Consider the following 26773-nt stretch of genomic DNA (forward strand, 5'->3'; position numbering starts at 1 on the left):
AGGCTCAGCTCATGTCTCAGGGTCCTGGGACCAAGCCTCACATCAGGCTCTCTGCTCAGCAGGGAGCCTGCTTCCCCCTCTCTCTCTGCCTGCCTCTCTGTCTATTTGTGATCTCTCTCTCTCTATTTCAAATAAATAAATAATATTTTAAAAGAATATACAATTAAAACAGTGAAATATATTCAGTCCAGGAGAGTCATGAAAGACCGTTTAGAATAGCCGTACCTCTTTGGACTTGAGCATGTACAGTCCTCTCCTTTGTTTTATCTTTTTTGGTTTGTTGTTCTTGTTGCCATGTTTCAAAGAAAAATGTCAAGAGCAAAATCATTTCTGTTTCTATTGGCCTTTTAGACTATATGGGATTAGAAGGTTTAAAGAAAGGAAGGGACCTATATGTGTGTTTGTAGATACTTACTAAGTAATATTTGATAATTACTAGTGTCATTATCGAAGTGACTGGGAAAGACTTTGGGAAAGTGATTTACCTCAGAACTACAGAGGTAACGTTCTACAGCAAGGGTCAGGAAACATTTTCTTGAAGGGCCAGATGGTAAATATTTTAGACTTTCTGGGCCATATAGTCTCTATTTCCAACTACTCTACTCTGCCGTTGTACTGGGAAAGTACATGACTGATGACATCCTATAGAGAGACAGTAAATAAAAGGCCCCAGTTGTGTTCCAGTATAACTGTATTTACAAAAACAGGTGTTTCATTTGCCAATCTATGTTCTATAGCAACCTAACAAATAATACTTATAAACAGCCATGTGTTTAATCAATTCTTTACCCCACAAAAACATTTTTTATTGTTAAGGATAACTCTAAAATCAGAGAAAAGAGGACTTTCTGTTTTAAAATGGCCTAGTAGATGTATACAGAAATTAATTTCAGGTAATGCAATATGCTGGTTGGAACTTCCTTTAAGATATTATGTGGGGAGGGGCGCCTGGGTGGCTCAGTGGGTTAAAGCCTCTGCCTTCAGCTCAGGTCATGATCCCAGGGTCCTGGGATTGAGCCCCGCATCGGGCTCTCTGCGCAGCGGGAAGCCTGCTTCTACCTCTCTCTCTGCCTGCCTCTCTGCCTACTTGTGATCTCTGTCTGTCAAATGAATAAATAAAATCTTTTTAAAAAAAAAGAGAGATATTATGTGGGGAATAAGCTAGGTGGATATAGATGAACCAGATTTGGTAAAATGTTGGTAAATATAGAAGTAGGTGATAGTACATGGAAGAAATTCATTACACTGTGCTTTTTACTACTTTGTATATTTTTAAATGTTCATATTAAAAAGTTACTATTTAAGTAAACAATGGCCTGATAAAGGCAGCAGTTTCCCCTTTCTCTTGAAATAACCTTAAAATAAGAAAGAGAATAAGAAAGCAATTGGAGCACAATTGGAGGGATCTCTGTAATCCTAAAGCCTGATATATGAAGAAATGCTGCCAGATCCAGTGAAGGCAGGGTAGGTGTGTGAGAGGATTCCGAGAGATGGCAGCTATGGCTCCAGATCCCCCAAAAAGCCATGAGAGTTCAGCTCTGCAAAAGAACTATCTGACCTCAGTTTTCTCCAAAGCAGCATTCAACACTAACCCTTTACTGAATGTGTTCCTCAAAGATTTATTTAGGAATAGTATGCCGGGCGCCCGGGTGGCTCAGGTGGGTGAGCAACTGCCTTCAGCTCAGGTCATGATCCTGGAGTCTCGGGATGGAGTCCCGCATTGGGCTCACTGCTCATCAGGGAGTCTGCTTCTCCCTCTGATCTTTCCCCTCTCATGCTTGCTCACTCTCCCTCTCTCAAATAAATAAATGAAATCTTAAAAGAAAAAAGGAATAGTATGCCAGTCCAAATAATAATTCAGTATAAAGGCAAAGACATTTTTTAACCTGCCAAATTTCAGGGACATTTTATTCTCATGAGCCCTACTTTTATAAGATAAAGTACAGACAACCAAGACATGGAAGGAAGAAACTATAGTTAAAGTATTGATAGTGAGCAGAGTCCACTGATCCATAAAATTAAGACTAAAATAAATGTGAAGGTTAGATTAGGTTTTATAGAGCAAATATGAATGTTTAAAACCTTGACAAGGTAGCATTGATATAACTAACAAAAGTTGGAAGGGTGAGGGACAAAAGTGATACAGAATGGTATAAACCTTCTGTTTTATAACACTACCAAAAGATGTTTAAAATCAATAAATCCAGGGTGTGGGGTGTATAGGTAAGTAAATAATAATAGATAAATAGATAAGCACTTAAGAGACGTAATATAAACTAAACTGTATTGTAGAGGGGAAGGAAAAAAAGAGGCATAATTAGGGGTAACTGAGTGGCTCAGGTGATTAAACATCCAACTCTTGATTTCATCTCAGGTCATGATCTCTGGGTCGTGAGATGGAGCCCCATGTCAGATTCCATGTTCAGTGGGGAATCTGCTTTGGATTCTCTCTCCTACTTCCTCTGCTCCTTTCCCCAATACCGTGCTCGCTCTCTCTCTCTTTCTCTCTCAAACAAATAAATAAGTAAAATCTTCTTTATAAAAAAGGCATAGTTCGTCTTAGTCATAAGGCTAGTCATAAGGCATAAGTCATATAGGCATAGTGACGTCATAGTTCGTCACTGCTCATAATAGAGACAGGAATTCTATAAATCTCCATATATCTCTCATAGCCATATAAATCTCTATCTACCTACCTACCTATCTATATCAGGAGTACCAGTTGTTAGGATTGACATTTAAGAAATATTTTTATTTAAATTCCATTTAGTTAACATATTAGTTTCAGGAGTAGAATTTAGTGATTCATCAGTTGCATATAATAACCAGTGCTTATTACATCAAGTGCCCTCCTTAATGCCCGCCACCCAGTTATCCCATCCCCCATCCTCTCCCCTCCAGCAACCCTCAGTTTGTTTCCTGTAGTTAAGAGTCTCTTATAGTTTGCCTCCCTCTGTTTTTATCTTATTTTATTTTTCCTTCCGTTCCCCTATGCTCTTCTGTCTTGTTTGTTAAATTCCACATATGGGTGAAATCATATGGTGTTTGTGTTTCCCTGCCTGACTTACTTCACTTAGCATAATACCCTCTACTTCTATCCACATAGTTGCAAATGACAAGATTTCATTCTTTTTGATGGCTGAGTAAGTACCACATCTTTTTTTTTTTTTAAGATTTTACTTATTTATTAAAGAGAGAGCATATGAGTGAGAACAAGTGAGGGGAGAGTCAAAGGAGAAGTAGACTGCCTGCTGAGTGGGGGGCCTGGCGTGGGGCTCTATCCCAGGACACTGAGATCGTGACCTGAGCCGAAGTCAGATAGTTTAACGATTCAGCCACCCAGGCACCCCATTATGCCACATCTTCTTTATCCATTCATCTGTCAGTGGACATCTAGGTTCTTTCCATATTTTGGCTATTTTGGACATTGTTGCTATAAACATTGGGGTGCATGTGCCCCTTCCAATCACTATATTAGTATCTTTTGGATAAATACCTGGTAGTGCAATCGCTGGGTCATAATGTAGTTCTGTTTTTAACTGTTTGAGGAACCTCCATACTGTTCTTAAGAGTTGCTGTACCAGTTTGCATTCCCACCAACTGTATAAGAAAGTATCCCTTTCTCCTTATCCTTGCCAACATCTGTTGTTTCCTGAGTTGCTAAATTTCATCATTCTCATCACACATTGACCGTGTGAGGTGGTGTCTCATTGTGGTTTTGATTTGTATTTCCCTGATGACAAGTGATGTTGTGCGTTTTTTTCATGTGCCTGTTAGCCATTTGTACATCTTTGAAGAAATGTCTGTTCATGTCTTCTGCACACTTCTTGACTGAATTTTTTGGTTTTTGGGGTGTTGAGCTTGATAAGTTCCTTTTTTTTGGTAAGTTCTTTATAGATTTTGGATACTAGCCCTTTAGGTGATGTCATCTGCAAATATCTTTTACTATTCCATAGGTTGCCTTTTAGTTTCGTAGATTGTCTCTTCCTCCTCCTCCTCCTCCTCCTCTTCTTCTTCTTTTAAATTGTATTTACTTGACAGAGAGAGACACAATGAAAGAGGGAACACAGCAGGGGGAGTGAAGAGGGAGAAGCAGGCTTCCTGCCGAGGAGTGAGCCTGGTACAGGACCCCTGGTGAGTTCCAGGACCCTGGGATCATGACCTGAGCTGAAAGCAGGCACTTAACGACTGAGCCACCCAGGTGCCCCTTGTGGATTGTTTCTTTGTTGTGCAAAACTTTTTATCGTGGTGAAGTCCCAATAGCTCATTTTTGCTTTTGTTTCCCTTGCCTTTGGAGACATGTCTAGCAAGAAGTTGCTGAGGCAAAGGTCAAAGAGGTTGCTGCCTGTGTTCTCCTCTACGATTTTGATGGATTCCTGTCTCATATTTAAGTCTTTCATCCATTTTGAGTTTATTTTTGTGTATGGCATAAGAAAATGGTCCAGTTTCATTCTTCTGCATGTGGCTGTCCAATTTTCCCAGCACCATTTGTTGAAGAGACTTTTTTCCATTGGATATTCTTTTCTACTTTGTTGAATATTATTTGACCATAAAGTTGAGGGTCTGTTTCTGGGTTCTCTATTCTGTGCCATTGATCTACGTGTCAGTTTTTGTGCCAGTGCCATACTTTCTTGATGATTACAGCTTTGTAATAGAGCTTGAAGTCCAGAATTTGGTGTCTCCAATTTTGGTTTTCTTTTCCAACATAACTTTGGCTATTTGGAGTCTTTTCTGGTTCCATACAAATTTTAGAATTGTTTCTTTCAGATCTGTGAAAAATGTTGATGGTATTTTCATAGTGATTGCATTGAATGTGTAGATTGCTTTGGAGAGCATAGACATTTTAACAATATTTGTTCTTTTAATCCATGAACATGGAATGTTTTTCCATTTCTCTTTATCTTCCTCAATTTCTTTCATGAGTGTTCTGTAGTTTTCAGTTATATATACTTAACCTTTTTGGTTAGGTTTATTCCTAAATATCTAGGGTTTTTGGTGCAATTGTAAATGGGTTTCTTGATTTCTCTTTCTGCTGCTTCATTGTTAATATATAGATATGCAGCTGATTTCTGTGAATTTATTTTATATCCTGTGACTTTGCTGAATTCCTCTATCAGTTCTAGCATTTTTTGGTGGATTCTTGGTTTCCTACATAGAGTATCATGTTGTCTGTGAAGAGTGAAAGTTTGATTTCCTTGCTGACTTGGATACATTTTATTTCTTTTTTTGTTGTCTGATTGCTGAGGCTATGACTTCCAGTAGTAATGTTGAATAAAAGTGGTAAGAGTGGACATCCCTACCATATTCCTGACCTTAGGGGAAAAGCTGTCAGTTTTTGTGCATAGTATAAGAAAGTGGTCCAGTTTCATTCTTCTGCACGTGGCTGTCCAATTTTCTCAACACCATTTGTTGAAGCAACTTTTTTCCATTGGCTATTTCCATTGGATATTCTCTCAGCTTTATCAAAGATTATTTAATCAAGGAGTTGAGGGTCTGTTTCTGGGTTCTCTACTCTGTTCTGAGGATGATATTCACTGTGGATCTTTCATATATGACTCTAATGATGTTCCCTCTATCCCTACATGGTGGAGGGTTTTTGTCAAGAAAGGATGCTGTATTTTTTCAAATGCTTTTTCTTCTTCTATTGAGAGGATCATAAGTTTCTTGTCCTTTCTTTTATTAATGTAGTATATCACATTGATTGATTTGTGGATGTTGACCCACCCCTGCAATCAAGTAATAAATTCCACTTGGTCATAGTGAATAATCCTTTTATTGTACTGTTGGATAGCTCCTTTCTTGGTGAAAATTTTTGCATCCATGATCATTAGGGATATTGGTCTATAATTCTCCTTATTGGTGGGGTTTTTGTCTGGTTTGGGGATCAAAACCATCCAAACTCATTCTATGGTATCATAGAATGAGTTTGGATGTTTTTCTTCCCACTTCTATTTTTTGGAACAGTTTCAGAAGAATAGATATTAATTCTTCTTTAAATATTTGGTAGAATTCTCCTGTGAGGCCATCTGGCCCTGGACTCTTGTTTGTTGAGAGATTTTTGATTACTGACTCAAAAACCTTGCTGGTTATAGGTTTGTTTAGGTTTTCCATTTCTTCCTGTTTCAGTTTTGGTAGATTATATGTTTCTAGGAATGCATACATTTCTTCTAGTTTGCCTCATTTATTGGCATTAATTGCTTGTAATATTCTCTTATAATTGTATTTCTTTGGTGTTGGTTGTGCTCTCCTTCTTTCATTCATGATTTTATTTGTGTCCTTTCTAAGTCTAGCTAGGGGCTTGTCAATCTTATTAATTCTCTCAAAGAACTAGCTCCTAGTGTTAAATCCCCTACTATTATTGCATTATCATCTATGAGTTTCGTTAAGTTTGTTATTAATTCATTTATATATTTGGCTGCTCCAAAGTTAGGGGCATAAATATTTAAAACTGTTAGATCTTCTTGTTGGATAGAACCCTTTATTATGATAAAGTGTCCTTCTTCATCTCACATTATAGTCTTTGAGTTAAAATCTAGTTTGTCTGATATAAGGATTGCCACCCCATGTTTCTTTTGATGTCTGTTTTGCTAAATAGTTTTCCACCTCCTCACTTTAAATCTGGAGGTGTCTCTGGGTCCAAAATGGGTCATAAGCAACAAATCAATGAGTCTTATTTTTTTATCCATTCTGATACCCTATGTCTTTTGATTGGAGCTTTTACTCCATTTACATTCACAGTAATTATTGAAAGATAAGAATTTAGTGCCATTGTATTACCTATAAAGTCGCTGTTCCTGCAGATTGTCTCCAGTCTTTTCCAGTCTTTGTTACTTTTGGGTTCTCTCTGTGTTCAAAGAAATCCCCTTTAATATTTCTTGCAGGGCTGATTTAGTGTTCACAAATTCCTTTAGTTTTTGTTTGTCCTAGATGCTCTTTATCTCTCCTTCCATTCTGAATAGACAGCCTGGCTGGATAAAGTATCCTTGGCTGCATACTTTTCCCATTTAGCACATTGGCTATATCATGCCAGTCCTTTCTGTCCTGTTAGGCTTCTGTGGACAGGTCCGCTAGCTTTATGTGTCTAAACTTGTAGGTTAAGGATCTCTTGTCCTGAGCCACTTTCAACATTTTCTCTTTATCTTTGTAATTTGCAAGCTTCACTATAACATAGGGGTCAAGGTGTTGACCTATTTTTGTTGATTTTGAAGGGAGTTCTCTGCCTCTTGTATTTGAATGTCTGTTTCCTTCCCCAGATTAAGGAAGATCTCAGCTATAATTTGTTCAAACAGAGGCACCTGGGTAGCCCATTCTAAGTGTCTGACTCTTGGTTTCAGCTCAGGTCATGATCTCAGGATCCTGGGATCAAGCCTTGTGTCTGGATCCATGCACAGCATGGAGTCTGCTTGAAATTCTCTCTCTCTAAAATAAATAAATAAAATCTTTAAAAATTTTTAATTTATTCAAATAAACCTTCTGCCCCTTTTTCCCTCCTCAGCTGGGACTCCTATAATATACATATTATTTTGCTTTTTCCTATTATACATATATACACACACACACACACACACTAATGTATATACTAATATACATATTATTTTCCTGAGTTCCCTAAGTCTGCCTTCATGATCTAATAGTTTTCTTTCCCTTTTTTTTTTTAAGATTTTATTTATTTATTTGACAGAGAGAGAGAGATCACAAGTAGGCAGAGAGAAAGGGAGGAAGCAGGCTCCCTGCTGAGCAGAGAGCCTGATGCGGGGCTTGATCCCAGGACCCTGGGATCACGACCTGAGCCGAAGGCAGAGGTTTTAACCCACTGAGCCATCCAGGTGCCCCTTCTTTCCCTCTTTTGAGCTTCCTTATTTTCTTCTGTATCACTGATTTGCTCTTCTGCATTGTTCATCCTCATTTTTATAGCCTCCACTTGGGACTGCATCTTGGTAATAGCATTTTTATTTTTATTTTTTTTAGCATTTTTAATTTTGACTTGACTAGATTTTAGTTCTTTTTTTCTCTAGAATAAGTGATTGTCTAGTGTTTTCTAAGCCTTTTTCAATGCCAGCTAGTATCTGTGTAATCGTTGTTTTAAATTCTAGTTCAGACATCTTACTCATATCCATATTGATTAAATCCCTGGTAGTGAGTACTTCCTCCTGTTCTTTCTTTTGGGGTGATTTTCTACATCTTTAAATTATCTCCAGAAAAGAAAAGAAGAAAGAAAGAGAAAAAAAATAACAATAACAACCACAACAACAGAAAACAAAACCAAAACTAAACTAGATCCTGGGTGTTTGGGTCTGCAGTTAAAAGAAACTAGATACCCAAATAAGAAAGAAAAACATGTGTATGTGTATATATAAATGTGTGTATAAATACAATGAAAGGAAACAAAAATATATACATATAAAGGTATACATAAAAATAAAACGAACAAGAAAAGAATTGAAAAAATTAACTGGATGTATCCAATAGACTAAAGAGTGAAAATACCAAGAATGGTATAAACATACTCTTTTCCCCAAGAGCTGAAGTTCTGAAGCCCTCTTTGATCGGTAAACTGGAGGCGGGGCCTGTTGCACTGATTCTCAGGTGGACTTGCTCTAGTGGAGAAGTGCCTCCAGTGCTCAGAGTTCAGGGCTCAGTGTAAGCAGCCCTGGACTCCACTAGGTGGCACTGTTTTGCTCCCTGAGGGCTTTCAGTGCTGATGGGCTGGATGAATATGGCTGCGCCATGCTCTCTAGCGCCAGAGACAAAAATTTGCACACCCCTGGGTACACCTCCACCACCACCACCCCCACTCTTCAGTGAACCCTCACAGAAAAGCATCCAATCACTCGTCTCCTCGGTATCCGTCGGAAGTCTGTTCACCTGGCCTCTGACTGAGCTTTTTTTTAATCTCAGGCATGTGACTGAGTTTAAAAACTCTGAATTTGGGGTACTCCTATGGCATGGACCCTTGCTATTCCTTAAAAGGGGGTCTCACCAGGTTTCTGCCTTTTCCAGGATCCTGCCCAGGAAACTGGTCGCACAACAGTACAGTGGTTTGCAACTTATGGCAACACAGAGCAGTGAGCTGGCATGTAGACTTGTTATTCTCGGCCTGCTTTCCCACGCCTATGCCTGGGAACTCTGCCCCACTCAGGCACCCCCTGTTGTTCTTCGATCCCCAGGACCTGAAACCATACTGTCATACCTGGGATTCTCCCACACTTTGCCACCTGAGCACCTTTGAGCCAGGGACATGCACCCCATCCCCCAGCCATAGCAGACTTCTAAAAGTTCTGATTTGCACTCCACTGCTTTTAATACTTTGCAGTAGCCTCCTTAAACAGGCCCCTGCCCCTCCGCCATATAATTAGCGATGTCACACCAGATTTAAGTCTGCACCTCCTACCTCCCAGACTGTGGTCACTTTTCTACTTATAGACTTGCAGCATCTCTTTTTTCAGATCTCTGATTGATTTCTCAGGTGGTCTGAATGATTTGATAACTATGTAGTTGTATTTGAGGGACAAGACAAACTTAGGGTCCACCAGCGACTCTGGGCATCTTAACTTCTGGGATTAACATTTTAAATTGGGTAGCCAAAGTAGGCCTCACTCAGAAAGTAAAATGTGAGCAAACAGTTGAAGGAAGTGAGGGAAGCTGATAGTTACCTGGAGAAATAATATTTTAATCAGAAATAGTAACTGTTGCAGAAGCCATGAAGCAAGAGCAAAGCTGGCACATACAACAAACGGGACAGAGTCTCAAGAGGCTAAAGCAGAGTAATTGAGAGAGAGAGGGGTAAGAGATGAAGTCTGAGAGATAATAGGGTATCTGATAACATTGAGCCTTAAAGACCGCTAAAAGTACTTACACTTTTGCTCTGAAATAACTACTAAACCAAAGTAAACTTTCCATATTATTAGAAGAAATACATGTGTAACTAAAATAAAGCAAGCCCAAACCATTTAGTAAACTATTTTTAAGAAGAAAGAACACGTAATAAAAACAAAGCATAAAATTTTATAGCATAATATTTGATGACTGAAAGGAGACTAAGTATGTATTATATTAATAAATATAAATAGGCTAAATTTCCCTATTGAATGATTCCTAGATCATTCATTAGATCACAAAAAATTATTTAGAATAATTTCTAAAACAAACTTTGAAAGAATAACAAAATTAGAGGATAGGTAAAGCATAACAGGCATATACTAACTAAAAACAAATGTAGGGGTCATGATCTTAATATTGGACAAGATTAGTACAAATAGGGTGCCTGGGTGGCTCAGTGGGTTAAAGCCTCTGCCTTCAGCTCAGGTCAGGGTCTCAGGGTCCTGGGAATCTCTGCTCAGCAGAGAGCCTGCTTCCTCCTCTCTCCCTGCCTGCCTCTCTGACTACTTGTGATCTCTATCAAATAAATAAATAAAATCATTAAAAAAAAAAAGATTAGTACAAATAGTAATTAGTATAGGAAGCATTACATTAGGGAAAGGGACATACAAGATCTGTATGAGGAAGACCTTAAAATGCTTTCAGTGACTCAAATACAGACTTAAATAGACTTACAAGGTTTTTGGATATTAAGACTCAAAATCATATAGAAGTCAGTTTCTGTTATGTTAATTAGAGTTAATATCTCAATTTCATAACAAAAAACCCCAAAAAACTAGTTAACATTTATTGAGCAGTTACTCTATGAGAGGCATTGTTCTAAATACTTTACATATATTACATTTACTCCTCACAGCAAGTTTATGTGGTAGGTACCAGTATTACTCTTTGTCCATTTTTCAGTGAAGAAACTGAGTCTCAAAGAGACTAATGAACTTGCTCCAAGTTGAAGCTGGAGTAGGTTATTGAATGAGAATCTAAATTCAAGCAGGGTGATTACAAATTCTGTGATTTTAACCCCTGTGCTATTCTACTGCTTTGAAATTAATGGGATTGTGTATTTGTGTTGTGTCACTAGACATACTGACTCTAAGTTCAAGAATTGGAGAATAACTAGGAAAATGCTTAAAAGAAAGTAATCAGGCAACAACATGTTGTTAACAAAGGGCTAATTTTCTTAATATTTAAAGAATTTCTACAAAATAATATTCCAAGACCAAAAACTAAATTGAAAAAAGGGCAAAGGGTGTAAATACTTAGTTCATAGAAAAGCAAATACAATTAACTCTTAGATAAAAATATGTTAAAATTTTCACTTTTAATATAAGAAATGAAATACTGCTCATCTTTGACACTGGCAAAATAAAGAAGTTTAATGATACATTGTTTTGGAGGTTTTAGGAATCAGATGCTCATTTAGTGAATAGGAGTGTAATCTGCAGGTCTGTGAATTCATGTAAATTTCCATGAAAAACAGTTTGGCAATAGCTTTCAAAATTTAAAGTGTATGTACCTTTAACTTGGCATTTGAACTATTTTATCTTCTGATATTGGTGCCTACACATAAGAATTTTCATTCCAGTATCATGTACTAAAATAATAAATGATTGTCAACAGCCAATCATAAAGATGTACCATAAATTTATTTAACCAGTGTAATTTTATTCAGTCACTAAAAACAGTGAGTTAAGTTAGGAAAAAAAAAAAAGCCAGATGAGTAATGAAACTCTAGCATGCTACCATTTGTGTTTTTTAAAAACCTCTGCAAATACATACATATATATGCACAAGCTTGTATATATATATATAACATCATCTTTGATAGGATATTCAGATTTAACGAGTTAGCTCTGGAGAGAACTGTGTTGCTGGTCCACAGGGATAGGAGGAAGACCAAGACTTAATTTTTTTATTTAGTTTTTGTTTCTTGAATTTTGTATCATGTACCTGTTTTATCTGTTTAAAAGAAATAAGCGTTTTAAATAAAATTATACTGCTAGATGGTACCTAGGTATAGTCAAACAAAAAGACCTGCAGAGGATAAGACCAAGGCCCTGTATGTTTTGTATAGAAGATGGTTAGCAGTATTGAGACCTGGATTCTAAATCCTGATTCTGCCTGATGTGTGACTCTTAAGTTACTCTCCCTCTGTGGGTCTCATTTTTCTCATTTGTAGAATAAGGGATAGGATTCATCTTCCTCTGATTTCCGGCATTAGTTTTCAAACTGCTTTATGAAGTCCAAGGATTCTTTGGATCCCCTTACAGGGCTAAAGCAGAGGATCGGGATTGTGGGGTTTCCCAGCACACCCATCTTTAACCAGTGCATTCCTGAATCAGTGTGTAAAATTAAGTTTAAATGTTTTGAAACTTTAAAAAAAAAAAAAAAACCCTCTGGAAGTCACCGTAAAGTAATTGTATATATTAAAGTTCTCACCAGCACGAAATCACATTAGTGTGTCATGTTCTAAGTCTAATAGTTTTGATTGATTACAGTAGTTCCCCCCTTATCTGTGGTTTCACTTTCGTTACCCATAGTCAATAGCAGTCCAGAAGCAGATGATCTTCCTTCTGACATATGGTCAGAAGGTCATTAGTAGTTTAACACTAGGTCACAATCCTGACGTCATTCACCTCATTTTATCTCATCATGTAAGTGTTTTTATCATTTTACATCATTACAAGAAGAAGGGTGAGCACAGTACAGTAAGATACTTTGAGAGACCACCTTTACTTAACTTTTACAGTATATTGTTACAGTTCTATTTTATTAGCTATTGTTGCTAATCTCTTGAGCCTAATTCATAAATTAAGCTTTATCTTAAGCATGTATGTATAAGAAAAAACATACAGGATTTAGTACTATATCTAGTTTCAGGCATCTCCTGAGGGGTCTTGGGACATAGCCCCTGTGAGTAAGAGGGGACTACTGTATTTACATTTTTAGCAAATGTCAGTCTCATATTTCTGCATGCTTTCTTAAGTTGGAAGGAGGCAGGAATTGATAGTCACATGAAGGATATAAACTCTGGTATGCATCATGATCGTGTTAAGTTACGTCTTGTCATAGAGTCCTAAATGATTTTTCTTCTAGGGCTGATGGAGTGGAATATTACATCAGCCTCAGAGGCAGACATTATTTTTTGGTTGGTTAATGCCTTCCTTTAATACTGTCTGTGGCTGGGAAGGTAAAAGGTACAAAGGAATAAATGAATCATTTGACAAGTCAGAAACATATTTAGTATTCCTTTTAAAACTTAGTTTAATTGTGAGAAACTAAGTTCGAGACCTAAATCTACAAAATGACACTACTCTTAGAGAAGGTAGTAAGACTTTAAGTGATTTCCTTCTTATATTCAGAATATGTTCTTACCCTTCAGAATAAGAAGAATAGTAAGAATAAATTCTTATCCTTCAGAAGAAGGAAATTATTAGGGACACCGGGAATGAAGCTGCCTGACCAAGTTTTTAAAATTAAAAAAAGGGGGGGGGGATAGTGAACAGAAAGACTAGATCTCTACCCAATAACAGCAAATTCATGCTAGAACTACTTAACACCTAGTTATGAACGAAATGGAGGTCTAAAAGCTAGCAAGAGGAAGAAGCGTAAAAGTTTAGTTAGACTTGATAGCCCTTAAAACCAATATTGAGTGTCTAAAAAGTAGGTGAAAAAGCAGTTGTGCAATATGTGTATATATAAATATGTTTGCTTAAAATTTTGAAAACAAACCAAAATATTCATTATTATTATTAAGATCTTATATGAGTGTGACTTTCTTAAATGATATTTTTAAGCTTTTCTGCAAAGAATACATATTACTTAAATAATCAAAAAGTCACTCTATCATATATACACACATTTGTTGCTCTGTCCTGACCATGGATGTGTCTTTTTTTATTTTCTAGGTGCACCAGAGGCTCTCCTCTTGGCAGAATTTGGGAGCTGTTTATTGCAGTACTGTTGTGCCCTCTGATGGTGAGTTTTGGCAACTCCATTTTTTATGTATAATTTTTTCCCCTTAACTCAGTGCTTTGCATTCTCTAACATATGAATTTATAAATCATACTCCTTTGCTTAAGATGGAGTTGGAATCAGAAGGGAACCTGGGGGGTGGACAGTACTAAAGGAGAGAAATAAAATATGAATGGAGATGCAGTGAATTTAGAGGAGGGATCAGAAAGAAAAAGTAATAGACCCATCAAGTTTTCATAGATCATGGATCATCTTTTCATTTGTGTTTTAAAATCGGGGACATAGGTAAGTGAAGATCACAGAAACACCATCTTTGGTATTTCCTAACCATTGGGTCTTCCTACTATATACATCATGATCAAACTCTCTAGCCCCTTCATGTCATCAGTGTCTACACAGAAGCAGTCCAAAAATCTGAGACCTCTTGCCCTGATTTTCTTTTCCTTCCCTTAGACTTAGGGCTTTAATACCCTTCTTTGATGTGAGAACGAATGAACAGATGCTTGGGAACCACGTACAGTCCTTTGTGAATGTCCATGATGCTGCAAACTGACAACAGGATGGAGGTTTTGGTTACTGTTACAGTAGTAGGGAAATACTTTCACAACCTTACTGTCATTCTCTTACCTAGTATTGCACATCTGTAGCTTAGATTGTTTGCTTAGGGTTGAATGTTATATTTATTTCCTCTATATCAAGTTTTGTTTGATAGAATTCTAATTTCAACAATAAACATCAATTTATAGGCAAAACAACCATCAAAAGAGCATCTAGCAAACTTATATACACCTAAAGTGAAGAAGCCTCAGAGGAATTTTGCAAGTCCTAGGATCCCCTGTTACTCCTTAGAGCAGATATTTACAGTGTTATCAGAACCCTCCCCCACCCCAAAGCTCTTTTAACTTAATGCAGTTGCTTTTACCCTATATGGAAGTATATCAATAATGTAACAATGGTACAGCTGTACTGGGGTATTTGGTGAACATTGTTCTAGGATGTAAACGCTAGTAGGTTGCCCTGTGTTGCATAAGGCATTGAAAAAATACATACTTCAAAAAAAAAAAGGTGTGGCTCCCCAAATTCCTACCAGTACTGTTTTCCCCTTCTTAAGAAAGCCAACTCATATTAATTATCAAGAAATAGAGGCACATAATAGATTTAATGCAACTTATTGTCCTTACTATATCTCCAAATTATACATCTTTCTTATTTTTACTTTTTCTTCTTCTTCTTCTTTTTTTTTTTTTTTAAAGATTTGTTTATTTGTCAGAGAGAGAGAGCACAAGCAGAAAGAGTGGCAGGCAGAGGCAGAGAGAGAAGCAGGCTCCCCGCTGAGAAAGGAACCCGATGCGGGACTTGATCCCAGGACTCTGGGATCATGACCTGAGCCAAAGGCAGACACTTTATGACTGAACCATCCAGGTGCCCCAATAATATATAAATTCTTAACCTAAGGTCTATGGATGGTTTGGAGAACTAAGTATGTGTCCCAGCTTTTTCTTTGTTTTTTTGTGCTGTTCCTTTTTTTTTTAAGCTTTATTGAGATATACATAAAATTCACATGTCATAGCATCATAACAGTCCAGCTTTAGACTACTTCCTTCATCCCTCCTGTTTTGCAGTCAGTCCCTTCTCCCACCTTCTGCCTCACACAACCACTAATCTGCTTTCTGACTGTAGTAAGTAAATCTTTTCCCAAATGTCATATAAATGGACTCCTATAATATGCAGTCTTTGGCATATCATAATGCTTTTGACGTTTATCACTATTGTAGTGGGTGTTGCAGTTCTTTCCTTTATTTTTACTGCTGAGAAATATTCTAATGTGTGGAAACAATCACATTTTATTTATTCACCAAGTTAAAGATGTTTGAATTGTTTTCCATTTTGGACTGTTAATACTGCTGGTATTAACATTTACTTAAAAGTCTGTGTGAACATACGTTTTCATTTCTCTTGGGTAGATGCTTAGTGGAATGGCTGGATTATATAGTATATATACTTGACTTTTGAAGAAATTACAAGACTGTTTTCCAAAGTGGCTGTACTACTTTGTATTCCCACCAGCAGCATATAAGTGTCCCAGTTTCCCTGTATCCTCCCCAATACTTATTTGGATCAGTCTTCTTGATTATAGATATTTTAGTGGATATGTAATATTACCTCTTTTTTTTTTTTAATTTATTTGAGAGTGAGTGGGAGAGAGAGCATAAACTGGAGGGTAGAGAGGGCTGGGGAAGAGGAAGATGCGGACTCCCCATTGAGCAGAGACCCCTCCAACTTGGAGCTCAGTCCCAGTCCTGGGATCATGACCTGAGCCAAAGGATCAGGACTTAACTGACTGAGCCACCCAGGCACCCTTGTTGTGATTTTAATTTGCATTTCACTGATGACTAATGATGTTGAGCATCTTTTTTTAAAAAAATATTTTATTTATTTATTTGAGAGAGCATGAGCAGGGGGAGGGGCAGAGGGAGAAGCAGACTCTGTGCTGAGCAGGGAGCCTGACTCAGGGCTCAATCCTGGGACCCCAGGGTCATGAACTGAGCCAAAGACAGAAGCTTAACCATTTGAACCACCCAGGCCTTCTGATGTTGAGCATCTTTTAATGTACTTATTATACATTCCCATATTTTCTTTAGAAAAGCATTCAGACTTTTTGCCCATTTAAAAAAATTGACCATCTTAGTATTGATTTGTAAGGATTCTTTATATATTGTAGAGCTTTTCCTGTTGCTTTTCAAATAGTTTTGGGAAAAAGAAAGATTTGTTTGAGTTATCTTGTTTTGTTAGTGGCCACTCCTATACACATTTGGAAATTCTGTTTTTATTGTCTTCATTGTGTTGAGGGCACAAACTATTCCTCTACTATCTTTCATTCCAACTTTTAAAAAACTTGATACAAAAAAGAAATGAAAATAATGAAATCACCTAATCACCAAAGATGATAGAATGTGAAGCCTTAGTTTTTTGATGTGGCAGAGTTCTCACCAACCTAGGTATGAAGTTGGAAAAGCTGAGAGAGCTTATAGTATTCCATTTTTAAAATATATCTTACAGTTTGGATTTTTTGTTGTAAGCAGAAGTTTCAGTTAGGAACTACCAAAATGTGATTGAATTTCTTCTATCACAAAAGCCTTTTTTTGAAAGGGTTCTAAAAAGTGGATTTTCACATTGCCAAGAAAAGCTGCCACGTGAAATTGGAAAGACCTTTAAGTTTTATGTGCTGACAGTTTTGAACTGACTTAGCTTGGAGTAGAAGCGAATTTATGTCAAATTTCAGATGATGTCATCCATTCTAGGATTCCTATCATTTATTCAATAATTTGAAGTTTTGAAGGATTTGGAAATTATCCCATTTCCCTCCAGAGTGCAACTTGATGAAAACTACTGATTTGTTCTAAGGAGTTAGTTCCTAGTTTTTGTCTGTTAATAAGCATGTTGACATAGTAAAAGAAAAATCTCAAATATGTGAGATTCTCTTACAGAAATTAGAAAAGCTGTTAACATTAATGGTTGTCACCATTTTTGAAAGATTGTTAAATTTCTTTGCCAAAATAACTACCAGAAAAAAAATTTTTTTTGATACTAAGGAAGATCTTGGTATTCTGCACAGATGGTGCATCTTCCAAGCTTAGTAACATGCATATTTATATTGCCTCAGAGAAGAAAGGAGCCCCACCCATTGTAATAATACCTTGGGTTTCTTTTTTTTTTTCCTTTGCACATTCTATAGTTGAAGTCGCTTCCAACAGCCCTAAAAGAAGCCTTGCCTGTTACCACAGCAGTAATCACCATCATGAGAAGAAGATTTTATCAAAATAGAATGTTTTCCTTTGCTTGATTAAACTTTAGACAGGAGTTTTGCTCTTTAAGAGAAGAGAAAATTTAGTATAAGGAAAGGTTTACTTATGGCTTGATTTATTTGGGGATATTTGGGATTTTATGAATGAGCATAATCTTCCAGTTTAAGACCTTCTAGTCATTATTACGAATTTCATAGAAAAATAATGAGCTTCTTTAACCAAGCAGTAATTAGAAATAGACAACCCTGTGAATTTTCCGACAGCTGGCAGAAGTTTCTCTGGGGCTAGTCCTGAATAGAAAATTCTCTCAGTTTCTCTACAAGAATTGAAAAACCTTGGGGTGCCTGGGTGACTCAGTGGGTTAAAGCCTCTGCCTTCAGCTTAGGTCATGATCCCAGGGTCCTGGGATCGGGCCCCACATCGGGCTCTCTGCTCAGCAGGGAGCCTGCTTCCCTTCCTCTCTCTCTCTGCCTGCCTCTCTGCCTACTTGTGATCTCTGCCTGTCAAATAAATAAATAAAATCTTCAAAAAAAAAAAAAAAAAGGAATTGAAAAACCTCAAGGCTCTTAAAGATTACCTCCACTCAGAAACCTTAAAATCGAATTTTGGATTTGTAGTCTTTTCTTTTGATACTACATCAAAACAGTGATTTTGATAAGAATTCAATTCTAAGAGTCTTTTGTTTTTTTTTTTAAGATTTTATTTTTATTATTTATTTGACAGAGAGAGACACAGAGAGGGAACACGAGCAGTGGAAGTGGGAGAGGGAGAAACAGGCTTCCCACTGAGCAGGGAGCCCAATGAAGGGCTCTAGCGGGACCCTGGGATCATGACTTAAGCCGAAGTCAGATGCTTAACAACTGAGCCACCCAGGCGCCCCTCAATTCTAAGAGTCTTAGGAAATTCTTGGGTTCCTTGCACACACCTAGCCTACCATCATCATCTGGCAAAGTGATCCGTGATTATATTTGTTACCATTTCCTTTTGTGAAAACAAAAAGGCACAACCTTTTAGATATCAAGGATTATATTCAAGTTAACCATGTTCTAAAACCAGGCCCCTATGTGACTTCATTATACAAACCAAACAAAAGCAATCTTGTAATTGAAATGGTTTTTATATAGAATTAAAGTTTACTTTACTTAATTTGTACAATTTTCTTTTATCTCTTTTGAAAAATAGGAAATGGCCATTAATTGGGGGTTAGAAATGAGGAAAGTACTTCAGTTTTTGTCAACATTTATTTTAAAAATGTCAATGTAGTAGTCTGCTAGGGCTGCCATAACAAAATAGCGTAGGCCGGGTGGCTTAAACAACACAAATTTGTTTTTTCACAGTTCTGGAGGCTGGAAGGCTGAGGGCAGGGTGCCAGCATGGTCTGGATCTTATAAGAACTCTATTAGCTTGCAGATAGCTACTTTCTGTCTGTGTTCTCACATGGTGGGGAGTGGGGAGAGTTCTTACTCTTATAAATACACAGTCCTAACAGACTGGGGCCTGTCCTTTGTCCTTTATGACCTCATTTAACCTTAGTTACCCCCTAGGGACCCATCTCCAAGGTAGTCATACTGGGAATTAGAGCTTCAACATAGGAATGGCAGGGGTGGGGAGGTGAGGGGTAGGGGACGGACACACAATTCAGTCCATTACAGGGAATATGAAGGAAATCAGTTTCTGATGCAAAAAAATAAATTATATCTAAAATTTTTATGTATAAATTGAGTGTTTTCAGGAAATAGGGCCAAGAGAGGAATCCATACCTTTATCAGTGTCTCAAAGAGGTCAGTTACCCAAAAATATTAAGAAATATGGAGTTGGTTTGTATAGTATATACTGTTTTTCTTCTTGTTGCCCTCAATGGAACAAGTCAGATTTGTTTTCTTGAGATTTAAAGGCATTATTGGATGTATTCTATGATTTTAGACTTTGGGTTTTAAGACTCTAGTTTTTAGAGTCTTTCAAGAGAAACTATTAAAGCAGGCATTTTTTTCACATATTCTCATTGAATCTTCTCAACAACCTTGTGAGATATTAGAACCCCTATGTTGTGAGAAAAATGAGGTATAGTTATATTCAATAGTATGCCCATGGATTCAAGGTGTCTCCTATGATAGAACTTGAGTACTATCTAGCTGAGATTCCAAAACCATGCTTTTTCTACTGCACTCCACTGTCTGTGCTTTAGGACCATATTCTGCTTCTCACTACCCAAAAGTTAAAGTAGGTCAAAGGTCAAGGTTTAATAAAGTTACTTTCACAGCAGCACCATCGAAAGCATTGGTTTTATTTTTTTTTTAATTTTTAAAAACTTTTTTGAAAGATTTTATTTATTTGACAGACAGAGATCACAATTAGGCAGAGAGGCAAGCAGAGAGGGAGAAAGAGAAGCAGGCTCCCTGCTGAGCAGAGAGCCCAATGTGGGGCTCGATCCCAAGACCCTGGGATCATGACCTGAGCTGAAGGCAGAGGATTTAACCCACTGAACCACCCAGGTGCCCCCAAAGCATTAGTTTTAAAAGGAAAAAATGTTACGGTACTATTTGGGATAGGACTTCATTTTTATAAAAGCAAACAAAAATTTTTAATTCTCAGTAGAATGAGTACATGAATGAAAAGAAAGGAGGGGATGACCTTTTAACACAAATGGTTTTGACATTTATGAGAAATATTTTCATGAACTCATGTGAAAAGAACCAGAATCAACAAAAGGTACATAGGTTATATGGCTATTTAATGTCAGACTGACAATACCAAATATTCAAAGATGATTTATAACTTTGTGTTTTTCCAACTTTCAGCATTTAAACCTCATAATAACTTCACAAAAATAATTCTACATAGTTCACAGATTCAGTTGTACAAATACTGATTCACCTGAGGTACAAAAGTGAAATATGTAGTTGATGTGATTAAAATTAATTTATAGGGTCACCAGGTGGCTCAGTTAAGCATCCAACTCTTGGTTTTGGCTCAGGTCATGATCTCAGGGTCCTGAGATCAAACTCTGGGCTCTGCGCTCAGTAGGGAGTCTACTTGTCCTTCTCTTCTGCCCCTCCCCTGTTCTCTCTCTCGCTCTCTCTCTCGCTCTCTTAAATAAATAAATAAAATATTTTTAAAGAATTAATTTATACTACTGGTTAAAAACAACTGGATTTATTAAGCTACTAAAGTTATGATTATATAGTTGGGCTTTCTTATATTTCTGTAGAAAGATATTTCCTACAAATTTACTTGTTTTCAACTGGAGTATTCTTCAAATGATGTTAATATGTGACAGATTTAGTATGTTTAATATATTATGAATAATGTAAAGAAAATTTCAATGATTTATTTTTCTTAGTTAAATAGATTCTTCTGAGGGTATTCTGAGGCAAGTACATTTTGTTTATATATCCTAATTACAGATTTCAAGCATATTTTTGACATAATGCATTTTTGTGATAATATAAGGAAGGGCCTTACTATCACCAAAATAATATTTAGTTTATTGTTTTAAAAATGGTCATCTTATGTTTTGTCTAACATATACTTTAATGAGAAAACATATAGACCTTTAGAATTAAACTTATGAATGTAGAAGTTAGTTTTTAAAATAAATTGTGGGGAGGGGGGTGCTGGGTGGCTCAGTGGGTTGGGGCCTCTGCCTTCGGCTAGGGTCATGATCTCAGTGTCCTGGGATTGAGCCCTGCATCGGGCTCTCTGCTCGGCGGGGAGCCTGCTTCCTCCTCTCTCTCTGCCTCCTTGTGATCTCTGTCTGTCAAATAAATAAAATCTTTATAAATAAATAAATAAATTGTTGGGGCGCCTGGGTGGCTCGGATGGTTAAGAGTCTGCCTTTGGCTTAGGTCATGATCCCAGGTCCTGGGATCGAGCCCCGCATCAGGCTCCCTGCTTGGTGGGAAGCCTGCTTTTCCCTCTCCCACTCCCTCTGCTTGTGTTCCCTCTCTTGCTGTGTCTCTCTCTGTCAAATGAATAAATAAAACCTTTAGATAAATAAATAAACTTGTTTGCAGGGCGCCTGAGGGGCTGGGTGGGTTAAGGCTTCTGCCTTCGGCTCAGGTCGATCCCAGGGTCCTGGCGAGCCCTGCATCAGACTCTCTGCTCAGCAGGGAGCCTCCTTCCCCCTGTCTCTCTCTCTCTCTGCCTGCCTCTCTGCCTACTTGTGATCTCTGTCTGTCAAATAAATAAATAAAATCTTTAAAAAACAAATGAACGAACAAATAAATAAATTGTTTGAAACTATTTAAGCATGATACTAGTAAAAAAAAATTTGTAAAACATATTAAGAAGAATAAACTTTATTGAAGGACATAAAATAAGATAAAAATAAATGCAGAGTTATAACACATTAACGAATGTGAAAACAACATTGTAAAAATTATAGCTTTCCTCACATGAATTTATAAACTCCAGTGCAATGCTAATCCAAACCCCAACAGGAGCTGCTGAGTTTATTCAAAATTTATGTGAAAGAATAAAACTATACAAATACCTAAGATAAATTTGGAGTAGAAAAGTGGGGTGAGGGGGAGTTTGCCCAAACTACATATTAAGATGTATTTTTAAGCCATAATAATCAAAACAGTGAAATACTGTTCAGGAAAAATTGTAAGTTAGATTAGAGAAACATTGCATATATGAAAATTTGATGTGTGATAAAATTAGCATTGTAAATCAGGAGAAAAGGCAGACTATTCAATAAATAATGCTGTTAGGGGCACCTTGGTGGCTCAGTCATTACGCATATGTCTTTGGTTCAGGTCATGTTCCCAGGGTCCTGGGATCCAGCCCTTCATTGGGGTCCCTGCTCAGTGGGAGGCCTGCTTCTCCCTCCCTCACTCCCCCTGCTTGTGTTCTCTCTGTCTCTCTGTCAAATAAATAAATAAAATCTCTAATAAATTAAATAAATACTGCTGTTAAAATTGACTTCTTACCTCACGAAAGTAAATTCCGGACGGCGTAAGGAGGAAAATGTGTAACAAAGAGCTCAAAAAGGAAAAGAAAATTTGGCCAAATTTTTATTGGAAACTCAAAACAAGGAGTGCTGCTAACTCTCTTAGCCTTCTTTTTATTTATAATAAAGAACAAAAAAATGTGTTTTTTCAAGGGATGAATAAATTGTGGTATATTCATACAGTGAAATTCTATGTGGAACTTTGAATGATCCAGGAATGTGATTCAATTTGGATAAATCTCAAAGCATTATTGAGCATAAAAGGCAAGTTGTAGAAGGTTGAATACAACCATTTATGTAACATCTAAGTACATAAAAAAAACATGCCATATTTGGTTATTTAATACCATATAGCAAATTATAGCTATACTTAGTTGCTTAAAACAATAATAATCCTTTATTATATCATGTTTTTGTGGATTTGGAATTTAGGAGCAGTTTAGCTGGGCAATTCAGGATCTCATGGGATTGCAATCCCATGTCGGCTAGGGTTGTAGTCATCTAAAGGTTTGACTGGGGCTGGAGGATTCAATTCTAAGGTGGCTCACGACATGGCTGAGAGGTTGGTACTGGCTCTTGATAGGAGACTCCACTTCTCAATTCTGGCTTCTCCATATGGGCTGCAGGATTGTCCTTGTGGCTACTGGATTCCCTCGGAGCAATCCAAAAGAGCAAGAGAGAAACTACAGTCTTTTATGGTATAGCCTGGGAAGTTACACACCATCACATCTGCTGTATTCTACTGATTTTTACAGACCAGCCCTGATTTGATGTGGGATAGGACCACACAAGGATGTGAATACTTAGAGGCAAGGATCTTGGAGAGCCATCTTAAAGGCTACAATATACCATACTACATATGGTATATTGAGCTGTCTCTGTGTGTCTGTCTCTGTGTCTCTGCTAGTATGTATATTATGGATGGGAATGCTAGACACCAAATACCAACTTCAAGATAGTGGTTTCCTTTGGGAAAAGAAAGATTACTCTGTTTAAGTGTGGATAATGTTTTGAACAGGAGCAAGGCTAGAATAAAGTAAGAGTGCAATTACAATGTGGCTGATATAAGAAAGGTGGTGGTGGCTTGGACTAAGAAGATGGTAGTAGTAGAGAGAACTGGAAGGATTAGAGTTGTTTAGAAACTATAATGAAAGGACATGCTGACTGATTAGTTATGAGGAATCTCATGTTCTGGTTCTAAGGGTAGTCAGGAGTATCAGAGAGTTTTCTGGATTGGGCAGAAGTTAAATACTGGTGGTGGTATTGACTGAAATGAGAAATGTCAGAAATGAGTGGTTCACGGAAGATTAATTCACTTTTAAGAATAAAAATGTACAGGAAAAAGGTGTACAGGAAACTCAGCAGACAGATGAATATAGGTTTGGGACAGTATGGAAGGGCGTGGGATTGCCTAGAGAGTGTGTGGATTGAGAAACACTGTGGCCAAGGACAGAGCACTTAGAAACTTTCAAAAGGGATGAATATAAGAAAAAGAACCTATGAAGGAAAATGAGAAAGTATAGAAAGGAAGGTACAGAACAACCAGGAGAGTATAGAATCATAGAAGCCAAAAAGAAAACATTTTATAAAGTGAAGGAGTAGGGTGACATCATTAGATGTTACTAAAACAAGCAAGTTAAGGGCTAAAATTCCTACTGAATTTAGCAACCTAAATCATACATGACCTGGGAGAAGGTGACTTTTTAGTCAATTGATGAGATCCAAAGCCACTTTGCATTGGGTTGAACTCTGTCACCTTAGGAATATCATTTAACCGTGCCAGACTTTATTCTTAGCTGCAAAAAAGGACATAGTCTATATGATTTCTCTATTTCTTCCAACACTGAAAGTCTGTGCTTATAGTTTACATTTTTGATGCATAATATTACAGAAAGGAGAAAGAAAAGAAACAGACAAGATCTTTAGTCACTGGAATCATCCATCACACATAAGGTTCAGCTCTAAGTACCTTTGCAGAAAACACCACATATGTGCTTCCTTATTGCACCAGTTCCCTTTCATAAGTCCTTAAGATGTATACAGCTATGTTCGTACATGAGATGATCTATTTTAGAGGAGTTTTACCCATTATTTTGAACACCGAATAAATTTCCTAAATGCACTTAACTTTCCCACTTAACGATTAGCTAAAAAAACAAGCATTTTTATTTTACAACTTTTTCTGTACCTGATGCTCCAAAGACATTTTGTTTTTATTTTATTTTTTTTTAAAGATTTTATTTATTTATTTGACAGAGAGAGATCACAAGTAGGCAGAGAGGCAGGCGGAGAGAGAGAGGAGGAAGCAGGCTCTCCGCTGAGCAAAGAGCCCGATGCGGGACTCGATCCCAGGACCCTGAGATCATGACCTGAGCCGAAGGCAGCGGCTTAACCCACTGAGCCACCCAGGCACCCGACATTTTGTTTTTAATGTATTACTTCTTCAACCTCAAATGTCCGTTGTCTTTGCACTTCTCTTCTTAGTCTGGAAAATCCCTTGCCTTTTTGCTTTTGTGCCTAAATCCACTGTCATATTCTCCTCTCTATTCATATTGGTTGACCCATAATTTCTTGGTTTCTTTGAAGCACATTGCTGTAGAACATACTTAGATTATTTCTTATTTTATTGATGTGGAAATCAAAGCAAAGATTAAAAATAAACCCAACCAAGCACTGCCTGATGCAATTTACACTTAAAAAGAATATTTGTCTATAGAGAATAGGAGCTGATAACTGTCAGTAGCTTATAAATATCCATTGTGACTTTGTTACAACCAGCAGCTATTTTACATACTGTAAAACTTGAGGAACTTGGGTAATTGGTTTTGGTTGCAAACCAAGAAATCTGACATTTACATTACAAACTAGTGTGTGGGAAAGGAGACCTGGGGATTTTTTTCAAAAGCGGTATTATAATGAAGATTTGTCAGTCCTGAAGTGTGTTATTCCATGCAGAGTTTCTCAAAGCTTTCATATTTCACTCCTTTGAAAGGCTTCATGATCTTTAGTGTAAAAAGTTAAAATGACTGAGAAAGACCTTAATTTTCTCTGTTGACTTTATCTCAGTTATTTTAAAATAATAACCCCTAAGCACTTAACCTATGAAACATGCTTTAGTGAAATCTTCCGTAGTTTTGTGTTTAAGACTCCCATCTTGTATTTAAATTCACCTTTGTCTGCTTCTTGAAATCTGGCTGAACAGTTTTTTCACATACAGAGAGAAGATAATGGGGGCGGGAACACAGAAATAAATGTTAGTCATCTAATTTTATGATGCCAACATCATTACTGCCTATAGAAGAAGTGGGGATATTCATGTTAATGGCTCTGACTTTAACTAAACACTGGACTGGCTAAGGATTCTTTTATTTTTTAAAAAAATTGTTTTTTAAATTTTATTTATTTGTTTGGCACACAGAGATCACAAGTAGGCAGAGAGGCAGGCAGAGAGAGAGGAGGAAGGAAGAAGCAGGCTCCCTGCAGAGCAAAGAACGCCCAGTGCTGAAGGCAGAGTCTTTAACCCACTGAGCCACCCTGGCACCCCTAAAATTTTTTTTAAAAATATTTTTATTTGTAAGAGAGAGAAAGAGAGCACAAGCCAGGGGAGCAGCAGGCAGAGGGAAATTCAGGCTCCCTGCTGAGCAAGGAGTCCAATGTGGTACTTGATCCTAGGACCTCTGGATCATGACCTGAGCCAAAGGCAAATACTTAACCAACTAAGCCACCCAGATGTCCCACTAAGGATTCTTTTAGAAATGAGGGGGAAAATGACAAAATATTCAAATATCTTTACATTAAAAACTTTAGATAGTACTTACTGTATATTAAATTCATATTATTATCCTTGACTTCCTCCTTCTTAGCAAATATAGACTACCCTTTTGGAAGAATTAAAGAAATAGAGATTTTTGTCTTCTTATTTTTTTTTAAGTTTTTTTTTTTTTAAGATTTTATTTATTTATTTGATGGAGAGAGAGATCACAAGTAGGCAGACAGGCAGGCAGAGAGAGGGGGGAAGCAGGCTCCCTGCTGAGCAGAGAGCCCGATGTGGGGCTCAATCCAAGGACCGGAGATCATGACTGGAACTAAAGGCAGAGGCTTAATCCACTGAGCCGCCCAGGCACCTCCTAATTTTTATGTAAAAATTCAAAACATGTATCCA

The 26773-nt window shown here is 37.2% G+C and overlaps 1 protein-coding gene across 1 annotated transcript in view; it reads left to right on the forward strand.

Annotated features, from left to right (window-relative positions):
• Positions 1 to 26773, forward strand: part of MCU (mitochondrial calcium uniporter) — a 203258-nt gene that overhangs the window by 149011 nt on the left and 27474 nt on the right. Inside the window, exon 2 of the mRNA XM_032313952.1 lies at positions 13785 to 13854. Coding sequence (XP_032169843.1) covers positions 13785 to 13854 — 70 coding nt within the window. The remainder of the gene's footprint in view (positions 1 to 13784; positions 13855 to 26773) is intronic.

Source organism: Mustela erminea, chromosome 14 (genome assembly GCF_009829155.1).
Source record: "Mustela erminea isolate mMusErm1 chromosome 14, mMusErm1.Pri, whole genome shotgun sequence".
NCBI lineage: Eukaryota > Metazoa > Chordata > Mammalia > Carnivora > Mustelidae > Mustela > Mustela erminea.